Source organism: Rhinopithecus roxellana, chromosome 6 (genome assembly GCF_007565055.1).
Source record: "Rhinopithecus roxellana isolate Shanxi Qingling chromosome 6, ASM756505v1, whole genome shotgun sequence".
Lineage (NCBI taxonomy): Eukaryota > Metazoa > Chordata > Mammalia > Primates > Cercopithecidae > Rhinopithecus > Rhinopithecus roxellana.
In genome coordinates, this window is record NC_044554.1 from 81088433 (window position 1) to 81101007 (window position 12575).

The 12575-nt window shown below is 40.4% G+C and overlaps 1 protein-coding gene across 2 annotated transcripts in view; it reads left to right on the forward strand.

The window, feature by feature from the left end:
* Positions 1 to 12575, forward strand: part of ADCY1 (adenylate cyclase 1) — a 140829-nt gene that overhangs the window by 38510 nt on the left and 89744 nt on the right. For both annotated transcript variants that reach the window (XM_010374597.1, XM_010374596.2), the window contains one exon: positions 12134 to 12245. In XM_010374597.1, the coding sequence (XP_010372899.1) occupies positions 12134 to 12245 (112 nt within the window). The remainder of the gene's footprint in view (positions 1 to 12133; positions 12246 to 12575) is intronic.

Sequence of the window (12575 nt, forward strand, 5' to 3'; positions counted from 1 at the left end):
ATAATGGAAGTGAGGAGGTGATAGTGGAGGTGTGGGGGTGATATTGGAGGTGGGGAGGTGATGGTAGAGGTGTGGAGGTGATAGTGGAGGTGTGGAGGTGATAGTGGAGGTGCGGAGGTGATGGTGGAGGTGAGGAGGTGATGGAGGTGGGAAGGTGATGGTGGTGGTGGGGAGGTGATAGTAGAAGTATGGAGGTGATGATGGAGGTGTGGAGGTGATGGAGTTGGAGAAGTGATAATGGAAGTGAGGAGGTGATAGTGGAGGTGGGGAGGTGATGGTGGAGGTGATGGTGGAGGTGGGTAACTGATGATGGGAGTGAAGAGGTGATGGAGGAGGCGAGGAGGCAAGGAGGTGATGGTGGAGGTGGGGAGGTGATAGTGGAAGGTGATGGTGGAGGTGTGGAGGTAATGGCGGAGTTGGAGAAGGGATAATGGAAGTGAGGAGGTGATAGTAGAAGTGTGGGGGGTGATAGTGGAAGTATGGAGGTGATGGTGGAGGTGTGGAGGTGATGGTGGAGTTGGAGAAGTGATAAAAGTGAGGAGGTGATAGTGGAGGTATGGGGGATGATGGTGGAGGTGGGTAACTGATGATGGGAGTGAAGAGGTGATGGAGGAGGCAAGGAGGCGAGGAGGTGATGGTGGAGGTGGGGAGACAGGGGGAGTGTGTACAAAGGGTCTCAGTTGTGAAGGCAGATGTGGTCAGGAGGTTCAGGTGGACAACTGCCTAGCAGGGAAACAGGTCCCACATGTAGAGGGGCTGTTGGCTTCTTGGGTGATGCATGTTACAGTTATCTTTCCCATTTCTTATTTCAGTATTCTTACACTTCCTCTGTTGCCTGGAGAGGGTAAAAATATCTGTCCCTAAAACTGGCTTTGAGCAGTGACATTTTGGGCTTCGAATTTGCCATGTCAGAATAGTAGCTGAGCATTGTGCTAGTTGGTGCCAGGTCTGGGATATGTGTGCTCTTCTGTCTTACTCTATTCATTTCATGATAGCCCTAGGAGGCAGGGATTGTTCCCATTTTATAGGTGAGGAAACTAAGCCTTCAGAGTGAACCAACTTGCTTTAGACACTCTGAGGCTTGTTTGTTTTTAAAGATTCTGTTTAAAAGTATTTATTTTATTAAATTGTAGATTCCATTTAAAAATACTTTTCATGCAAGTATAATGTGCTTAGAATGGTCGAGTGTTGCCTATTTGGGATTAATGCTTTACATAAATATCACTGAGGTAGGAGATGATGTGTGAGGGACCTGAAGCACTTTCCTTTTCTGCTGTTTTTTGCTGGCCCTTCTGGGTGTTGGTGTCAGGCTTCTCTGCCCATTTGGCCTCTGAAGACACAAAAGGTCCATAGAAACTCTCATTCTTTCTTATGTTGAGCACCACAGACTGGGTTCCTGCAAACCAGCACTCATTCATTGGAAATGAGTTGAGGTTTGTGAGTCCATCAGAGTCAGTTGTCCTTGTTTGCCAAACCAGTATGGCTAATTGCTGTCTCGTTGAGAGCTCAGCAGTCACTGTTCTGAGCACACGTGTTCACTGCCCATTTTCATGCTGTTAAGTAAGGACCCGTGTTGTCCTCCTTCTGCAGAGGAGGATGCTGAAGCAGTGTGGGGTGAAGGCCCAAGTGGGTGGAAAGTAGCTGAAGAGCCAGCATTTGAGCCCAGCATGACTGCAGAATTTGTGCTCAGAAGCTCTCTGCTAAGTACTTGGTTCTGTGTAATATCATCATGCTTCTGTGAACTGCTGGCATTGTCACCTCCATTTTATAGATGAGGAAATTTAGGTTCAACAAAGTGAAACGTTTGTACGACTCCCTGGTCAGTGAGTGGCAGGCTGGGACAGGACCTGGGATTAGCTGACACTAATGTCTGCCTTGACTTTTCTCATTTCACTCACTGCCTCTTGTTACAAAATAAGGGATGACACACTGACCGAGTCCCCTGATGAGAAGAACAGACTACCAGAATAATCCTGGGAGCACCTCGAAGGGAGCCAGAGCCTCTCCATACTGCAGGAAAGGCATCAAAAGTCAAGAGCCTTTTGACAGCTAGAGCTGGCAGACATCACTGACCCTCTCCCCTGCTCAGCATAGAGTGAGCTGATGAAAAATCTCAGCTCTAAGCTTCCCTCTGGGGAGAGAAGGAGTCAGTGTGACCACTGCCCCAACTTTTATGGGGCTGCCCAAAGAACAAGCATCTATCTCTGCCCTGGATCTCTTGATAGGTCTTGTACAGTCGGGCTACCCAGGAGAGAACAGAGGTGGTAGTTTGGGGTGATAGATACCATAGCTTCCCCCCACCCACCCCCTGCTCAACACAGAGTGGGCAGACAAAATTAACAGCTGCCTGCTTTTCCCTCAGGAGAGAAAGGGTTGGTAAAGCACCAGAATCTGTGGGTGATTGGTGAGAGTCTTCTCCTGTACGGGGCCGGCCCATGAAGACTGAGAGAGGTACCTGCTTTGTCTAAATCTCAAGACACCAACACAGAGTTAAGGAAGATTAAGAATCAGATAAAGATGTTCCAAACAAAGGAATGAGATAAATATACAGAAACTGACTAATGAAACAGTTATATAATTTACCTGATAGATCATTTAAAATAACTCCTATAAAGATGCTCATTGAGGTCAAAAGAATAATGCATGAATAAAGTGAGAATTTCAACAAAGAAATAGAAAATATTAACAAGTGCCAGAGAACATGGAACTGAAGATCACAATTACTGAACTGAAAAATTCACTAGAAGGATTCAGCAGAAGACTAGATCAAGCAGAATAAAGAATCAATGAACTGGAAGACAAGTCACTGGACTCACTGGAAATAATTCTGTTAGAGGGGCAACAGGAAAAAGAAATGGAAAAGACTGAAGAAAGCTTAAGAAAGTTATGGGAAATAATTAGTGAACCAATATATACCTTATGGGAGTTACAGAAGAACAGTGAGCCACAGGACCAGAAATATATATATATATGTTTTCATCATATATTACATATATGATGTAAAAATGTATTGTTAAATATGAATATATATACACACACAGTGAAAATTTCCCAAATCTGGTTAAAGAAATGGACATGCAGTTATAAGAAACTCAGATGACACCAAATAAGATGAACACCCCAAAATTCACACCAAGATACATTTATCCAAATTCTCAAATGTCAAGGACAAAGGGAGAATTTTGAAAACAGAGAGGAAAAAGTGACTTGTCACATACCATACAACCAGCATAAGATAATGGGTTTTCCAGCAGAAACCTTGCAGGCCTGAAGGGAGTGGGATGATACATTTCAAGTGCTGAAAGAAAAAAACTGCTAAGCAAGAATACTATGCCTAGCAAAAGTCTCCTTAAAAACATGAAGGAATAAAGACCTCCCCAGACAATTAAAAGCTGAGGAAGTTCATGACCCCTAAACCTGCCTTACAAGCAATGCAAAAGGGAGTTCTTACATTGAAATGAAAGGATGCAAAACAACAACACAATAGCATAAGAAAATATGATACTTATTGGTAAAGATTTATACATCAACAAATACAAAATACTGTATTACTGTAATTGTAGTGCATAAATCACTTTTCATTCTAGCATAAAAGTTAAGAAAACAGAAGTATTAAAAATAACTATAACTGAAAGTATCTTAAAATATATACTATATGAATAAATATAAACTGTGACAACATAAAATAAATTATGAAGAAGTTAAAGTGTAGAGTGTCTGTATGTGATTGAACTTGTTATCAGCTCAAAATGGACAGTTATAGTTTTTATAAGCACCAAGGTAACCACAAAAAAAAAAATGGCTATAGAAACTACACAAAGGAGAAAGAAAAAGGAATCAAAGCACATCAAAGCAAAAAATTAACATAACACAAAGGAATTCAGAAAGAGAGGAAAAAACAAATAAAGAAATCCAAGACAAATAGAATACATTTAACAAAGCTACAATAGTAAGCCATTCCCTATCAATACTTAACGTGTAAATGGATTAAACTCCCCAGTCAAAACACATAGCATGGCTGAATGGATAAAAACAAAACCAAAACCAAGCCTGACTATATGCTGTCTATTTAAGGATGTACATAAACTGACAGTGAAGGGATGGAAAGAGATAGCTCATACAAATGAGACCCCAAATAGAGCAAAGATGGCTATGCTTGTATCAGAAAAAAAGGGACTTTAAGTAAAAAACTGCCAAAAGAGACAAGAAGTCTTTATTATGATAAAAGGGTCAACTCTCAGGAAGATAAAATAATTGTAAATATGTATGCATTCAGCATAAAAGCACCTAAGTATATGAAACAAGCATTGACAGAACCGTAAAAAAACAATAGTAGGAGACTTCAATAGTCTACTTTTGATAACAGACAGAGCATCCAGACAAGATCAAAAAGAAAGCAGAGGATTTCAATAACACTGTAGACTAAATAGACCTAACAGACATATAGGGGACATTACAAAACTCAAAAAGCAGAATACACATTCTTCCCAAGGGCACATGGATCTTTTTCCGGGAAAGGTCATATGTTAAGTCACGGAACAAGTCCTCACAGTTTTAAGAATTATATCAAATATCTTTTCTGATTACAGTGGGATGAAACTAGAAATTAATAGCAGAAAGAAAACTGAAAAATTCATAAAAGTGTTGAAATTAAAAACACATTCTTGAACAATTATTGGGTCAAAGAAGAAATCAAAAAGGATATTAGAAAATACTTCCAGGCTAGGCATGGTGGCTGACACCTGTAATCGCAGCACTTTGGGAGGCTGGGGTGGGAGGTTTGCTTTAGCCCAGGATTTCAAGACCAGCCTAGACAACATAATAACATAATCATCTCTACAAAAAAATTTAAAAATTATCCAGGCATGGTGACATGCACCTGTAGTCCCAGCTACCCAGGAGGCTGAAGTAGGAGGACTGCTTGAGCTCAGGATTTCAAGACCAGCCATGAGCTATGAGCACACCACTCTACTCTAGCAGCCTGGGTGACAGAGAAAGACCCTATCTCAACAAAACAAAACAAACAAACAAACAAAAAATCCTGAAAATACCTTCGAACAAAAGAAAGTGAAAACACAACATACTCAAACTTATGGGATGGAATAGAAGCAGTAATAAGAGGGAAGTTCATAGCAATAAATGCTTACATTAAAAAAGAAATATATCAGATTAACAATATTAACTTTGCACCTCAAGAAGCCAAAAAAAAGAAGAACATATTAAGCCTAAAATTATTAGAATGAAGGAAATAACAGAGATGAGAGCAGAAATAAATGAAACAGAAAATAAAAAACAAAAAATCTACAAAACCAAGAGTTGCTTTGTGAAACAGTAAATAAGATTTTGACATGTTCTTACCTAGACCGAAAACAAAGAGAGAAAACTCAAATCAAATAGTAAATGAAAGAAGAGATATTATAACTGAGGCCACAAAAATGAAAAAGGATCATAAGAGACTACTGTGAACACCAACAAACTGTATAACCTAGGAAAATTTGAAAAATGTCAAGAAACATACAACCAACCAAGACGAAGTCATTAAGAAGTAGAAAGTTTGAACAGACCTATGCATAGTATGGAGATTGAATCAGTTATCAAAACCCAACAAAGAAAAGTCCAGACCCAGATGGCTTCACCAGTAAATTCTACCAAACATTTAAAGAATTAATGGCAGTCCTTCTCCAAGTCTCTGAAATTGAAGAGGAGGGAACACTTTCAAACTATGAAGCCATCATTGTCCTGATACCAAAGTCAGACAAGAACACTACAAAAAAAAAAAAAAAAAAAAAAATTATAGGCAAATATCCCTGATAAATACAGATTCAAATATCCTCAGCCAAAATACTAGCAAATGCATCCAGGATCACATTGAATGCATCATACACCATGATCAATTGAGATTTATCCCTGAAATGCAAGGATAGTTCAACATGCAAAAATCAATTAGTGTGATAACAACATGTTAAGAGAATAAGGAATACAAATCATGTGATCATCTCAATAGATGCAGAAAAATATTTGACAAAATTTGACACCCTTTCGTGATCAAAATTCTCAACAAATTAGGATTAAAAAAACCCTCAACAAAATAAAGGCTATATATATGACAAGCCCACAGCTATGATCTTACTCAATGATGGAAAATAGAAAGCTTTCCCTCTAAAATCAGGAACAAGACAATGATATCCACGCCCACCACTTCTATTCAACATAGAACTGGAAGTCTTACCCAGAGCAATGAGAAAAGAAAGAACAGCAACAAAAAAAGGCCTCCTAAATGGAAAAGGGAAAACTAGGAAGCAGAAGGAAAACAGGCAACCCATGGGAGGGGTGAGTGAGAGTCTTTCTGCAACCCAGTTTCCCACTGGAGATCCAGGCAATGGGAGGGCACCTTCACCCTCCCAAGTTTTGCATCCATCTTAGGAAGCAGCTGGGAGGCCGTAAGCAGGAACTGCTCCAGGGAGGGAACTTGCCCTGGGTCCCATACCCATTCTACAACCTAAGTGGCTACAGCAAGATGCCATTTTTTAAATCCTAGCTTTTAGCAGAGTGTGCATTGTTTTGGGATCCAGCAGTGCCAGTCATAGGCATTCAGGGAACTTGGGCTATTTGCTTGTGGAACTGGAGCAAAGCAGGGGTGGGCTCCTGCAACTGTAACTGAGAAGCAATCATGGTGTGGTCTGCAGCCACTGGCACTGGCAAGCAGGCACCACTCCTGGGGCTTAAGCAGGATGTGAATTGCCACGGAGTCTTGGTCTTGAGTTGGGTAGGGGCTCGTATGGCCGGGGGCTGAGTTGCTGGCTAGGCATGGACTGCCCGGGTCTGAAGGGTCAGCTGTGACAGGTGGGACTGTGATGTGAGAGGGATGTGTTTAGTCCATCTGCTGGCCAAGGCTGTGACTGCTGGGGCTGACCCCACTTTCCCCATGGCAGGACCAAACTCTTAGAATTTGATAAATGAATTCAATCAAGTTGGAGAACAGAAAATCCATGTACAAAAATCAGTAGCATTTCCATACACTAGTAATGAGCTGAAAAAGAAGTCTAGAAGGCAATCCCAATTACAGTAGCTACAAAAAATAAAATAAATTTAACCAAGGATGTAAAAGATTTCTACAATAAAAACTATAAAATGATGAAGGATATTGAAGAGGACACATAAACATTGAAAGACATTTCACATTGGAAGAATACTGTTAAAATGACCATAATACCCAAAGTGGTCTACAGATTCAGTGCAATCTCTATCAAAATATCAGTGACATTCTTCACAAAAATAGAAAAAAAAAATTCCAAAATTCATATGGCACTACGGAAGACCCTGAATAGCCAAAGCAATCTTGAGCAAAAAGAAGAAAGCTAGAGTCGTTGCATTACCTGGCTTCAAGATATACTACCAACCTATATTAACTAAAACAGCATGGTACTGGCATGAAAACAGACATATAGACCAATAGAACAGAATAGAGAACCCAGAAGTAAATCCATGTAATTTTAGCCAACTGATTTTTGACAAAGATGCCAAGAACATGCATTGGGGAAAAGACAATCTCTTCAATAAATGGTGCTGGGAAAACTGGGTATGCATATACAGAAAATGAAACTAGACCCCTGTCTCTTACCATACACAAAAGTAAACTCAAAACGGACCAGACATAAATATAAGACCCAGACTATGAAATTTCTAGAAGGAAACATAGTGGAAATACTTCAGGATATTGGTCTAGACAGATGTTTTATGGCTAAGACCTCAAAAGCACAGGCAATGAGATAAAAACTAGAGAAATGGGATTATATCAAACTGAAAAATGTCTGCACAACAAAGAAAACAATCAACAGAGTGAATAGACAACAGGAGAATGGGATAAAACATTTGTAAACTATTAATTTGACAGGGGATTAATATCCAGAATATACAAGGAACTCAACTCAATAGCAAGAAAACAAATAATCTGATTTTAAAATGGGTGAAGCATCTGAATAGGCCTTTCTCAAAAGAAGACATCCAAATGACCAACAAGTATGTGATAGAATGGTCTACATCACTTATCATCATGGAAATGCAAATCCAAACCACAGTGAGAATCATCTCACCTCAGTAAGATTGGCTGTTATCAAAAAGACAAAAACAAATGCTGGTGAGGATGCAGTAAAAAGGGATCTCTTGTACTGGTTGGCAGGAATGTAAATTAGTACAACCATTGTGGAAAATAGAGTGGAAGTTTCTCAAAAAGTTAAAAATAGAACTATCATGATCCAGCAATCTCAATACTGGGTATATATCCAAAGGAAAATAAATCAGTATGTCAAAGAGATATCTGCTCTCCCTGTTTATTGCAGCACTATTCACAATAACCTAGATGTGTAATCAACCTAAGTGTCCAACAGCAGATGAATGGATAGAGAGAATGTGGTGTATTTACAGGATGGAATACTATTCAGGCATAAAAAAATGAAATTCTCTCATTCATGTCAACATGAGTGTGCCTGGGGGACGTTATATTAAGTGAAATAAGCCAGTCATAGAAAGGTAAATACTGAATGTGAGCCGAGATTGAGCCACTGCACTCCAGCCTGGGCTACAGAGCAAGACTCCGTCTCAAAAACAAACAAACAAACAAACAAAAAAACAAAACTACATAGTCTCGCTTTTATATGGAAGCTAAAATAGTTTATCTCTTAGATGTAGGCAGTGGAATAGTGGTTACTAGAGGTTGGGAAGAGTAGGAGGAAGGAAGCCACAGGGAGAGATTGGTTAATTAGTACAAAATTACAGGTAGATAGGAGACATAAGTTCTATTGTTCTATAGCATGTAGGGTGACTATAGTAAACAATAATTTAGTGCACTTTTCAAGTACCTAGAAGAGAGGATATTTGAATGTTACCAATACAAAGAAATAATAAAAATTGGAGGTGCTGGATATCCTAATCACCCTGATTTGATAACTGCGTGTTGTATACATATATTGAAGTAGCACACCATAACCCATAAGTATGTACATTTATGTGTCAGTTAATATATGTGCATATATACAAATATGCAGCACACACACATGTATAAGTAACAAAAAAGAAGAAAATCTTGCCATTTTCAACAATATGTATGGAGCTGGAGGACATTACTGTAACCTAAGTAAGACAGAAATATCTGCATGATCTCATTTGTATGTGGAACTAAAATAGTCAAATTCATAGGAGCAAAGTAGAATGGCGGTTGCTAGGGAATGAAGGCAGAGGAAAATGGGGTGATGTTGGTAAAAGGATACAAAATTTTAGTTAGGCAGCATGAATAAGTTCTGGAGATCTAACATACAGTGTGGTCACAATGTTTAACAATACTGTATTGTATATTTGAAATTTGCTCACGCACAGGTAGCTATGCAGAGGTAATGGCTCTTTTAATTACCTTGATTGTGTCAATTATTTCAACCTATGTAGGTTTATCAAAACATCAAATTGTACACCACATATACACATGAGTAAACACAATTTTTATGTCAGTGATATCTCAATAAAGGTGTTAAAAGAAAATGTGTTATGTACATAAAATGAAATGCTGTTAAGCCTTAAAATTGAAGGAAATTCTTCAATATGTGACAAAATAGATGAAACTTGAGGACATTATACAAGTGAAATAAGCCAGTTACATAAAGACAAGTACTGCAATATTACACTTACATGGGGTATTTAAAATAGTCGAAATCATAGAATTAAAGAGTGTCTTTGTGGTTATAGGGTCTTGGGGGAGGAAGAAATGGGGAGTTACCAGTCAGTGGCCATGAAGCTGTAGATATCTGCTGTACAATATTTTACCTGTAGTCAACAATAATGTAGAGTACACTTTAGAAAGAATTAGTGAACTTGGTAGCCCAGTTGAGATTATCCAGTCTGAAGAACAGAATGAAAAAAAGGATGAAGAAAATGAAGAGAATGTCAGGGACCTAAGGTACACCATCAATTGTGTCAGTACACACATATTGAGAGTCCCACAGGAGAGGAGAAAGAGAAAGGGGCAGAAAGAATATCTGAAGAAATAATGGCCATAAATGTCCCAACGTTTTTGGAAAATGTTAACCTACACGTCCAAGAAGCTGAGTGCACTCCAAGGTGGGTAGACTCAAAAAGACCCACCCTGAGACATGTCATTATCAAACTGTCAAAAACTAAAGACTTGAGGACAATTTTGAAAGCAGCAAGAGAAAAACGACTTATCATCTACAAGGGATCTTCAACAAGGTTATCAACTGATTTTTCATCAGAAACCAGGGAGCCCAGAAGGCAGTGGAATGGCATATTCAAAGGTTGAAATAAAAAGATAATTCTATATCCAGCAAAAATCACAAGAGCAGCAACTGCTGTTACCACCACGCAGAATCCTCTTCTCCCAGTGTCTGTGTGTCCCTTCCCCACCCCCCCGCCCCCTTCAGGACCCCCATGAGCAATCCTACTGGACAGTATACACAGGTCCATATCTGACTTCCCTGCTTTTCCATAGTTAGTTACATGTGTCACCTTTGATGTTCTCTGCTTGCTTGCCCCTTCCCTGAATAGAATGGAGTCTTTCTGAGGGCAATGAGGTTTGTTCAGATCCTTTTTTTTTGAGACGGGGTTGTACTGTGTCTGCCAGGCTGGAGTACAGTGGCATGCTTCGGCTCACTGCAACCTCCACCTCCCAGGCTCAAGCGATCCTCCCACCTCAGCCTCCTGAGTAGCTGGGACTGCAGGTGCATGCCAAGACACCTGGCTAATTTTTGTATTTTTTGTAGAGATGGGGTTTTGCCATGTTGCTCAGGCTGGTCTCAAACTCATGTACTTAAGTGATCCACCTGCCTTGTACTCCCAAAGTGCTGGGATTACAGGCATGAGCCAACATACCCTGCCATGAATCTTTTATTCCACTGCTAAATCCAAGCACCTAAAGCAATGCCAGCACATATAGCCCTCAATAAATACTTGTTGAATAAGCAAGTGAATAAATGAATTAGAATACTTAAAAAGTATTATAAATGATTGTAAACAATCACTGAGCTCTTACTAGGGGCAAGGTATGACCTGGGCTCTAGTCTTATTCCCATTTTACATGGCAGACATGTAGAACAGTTGGGTAAGTTGCTGTCAATGGTGAAGCTGGATAGTGCCCTTTGGAGTCCAGGTTCTGAACTCTGCCCCCTCCTGCCCTGCTGGCTGGCCCATCTTTGGAGATACCCTGTGTTGTGAACAAAATAGGTCATTTTCTTTTACTTTGCGTTTATTTCCTATAGTGGTGCTGGGGGCGTTCTGGGTTCAGGAAGCCTCAAAGTTAGAGAAAAAGCCGAGGACACTTTGAAAAAATGTGATTAAATGATTGGGACCCTGTGGAGAGATATCTTAAAGCTACAACATTTTTACAGAGAAAAATATATAATTAAATTTTTTTTTCTGATATTTTCAAAGAGCATGTTTTAATATTGCAAGAAGAGAAAACAATTGGAAACATCTTTTTAAAGTCTTATTATTCCAGAAAATATGCAAGTTCTGCCCTGTGGGTAGACACTGTGTTGTTTAGGGCTCACCCCAGTGCTATCATAGACACTCAGTACACAGAGGCTTTGATGCAAGACAGTGTGTTTCCTGCTGTCGTTGCAGACTGAGGGGCCGGCCCCTTTGCCCAGGAATTCGGGGACTCCCTCCCTTTTCATTGTGAAGCACTGATACCACACTCAGGGCCTTCGAGTTTCCTGCATTCAGGGGGCAGAAGGGGAATATTGGGGTGTGGAGGGGCCACCTGCTTAAAAGCACCTCACTTCTGCTCGGTGCCGCTGGCCACATCGTAACCTCCTCAAGAAGGGGAGGCAGGTCTAGCGGAGGGGAGATGGGCTTTCCCTATGTAGTGTGAGGGGTCAGCATGGGGGATGGTGAGCTGTGAATGGCCTCATTTACTCTCCCGGTGGCCAGGCATTCTGTGGCTTTTCTGAGCCTCAGTCTTCTCACCTATAGGATAGGAACCAGGAAGCCTTCATTTCTAGTCTGCATTGAGGAATAAATGGGGTGATTGATTCTGCAGTGATTTGGAGATGTAAACGTCTGTACACCTCTAGGAATTATTTCCTGAGTGATTGGGAGAAGGGCAGCCTGGCACCCCTTTCTCTTGCAGCATCCTGTTTGCTGACATCGTGGGTTTCACGGGCTTGGCATCCCAGTGCACGGCCCAGGAGCTGGTGAAACTCCTCAATGAGCTCTTCGGCAAGTTTGACGAATTAGCTACGGTAAGTGCAGTGTTTTTCTTTGTTCGAATTAAATTAGAATTGCTTCTGGAGTGATGATATGCCAGTGGATTCCCTGTATTTGGACCATGAACTACACTGATTGCTAAGCATTTCTTCCAGCAAGGTTATAAATCACCTGTTGTTTTTAGCCTCACCATTCATTGATTCCTTTCCTTGGACCGGAACCTTGCATTTACCAGATAAGAAAATGCTTGCACAAGCATGGCCAGCATGCTGTCGAATGGGGACTTCCATGCAGAAGGCTTCGTTGTGCAGGCCATATGTAGGTATGGGTCTGCCCTGTGCACCATCCTGCTGCCACTGTGTCCC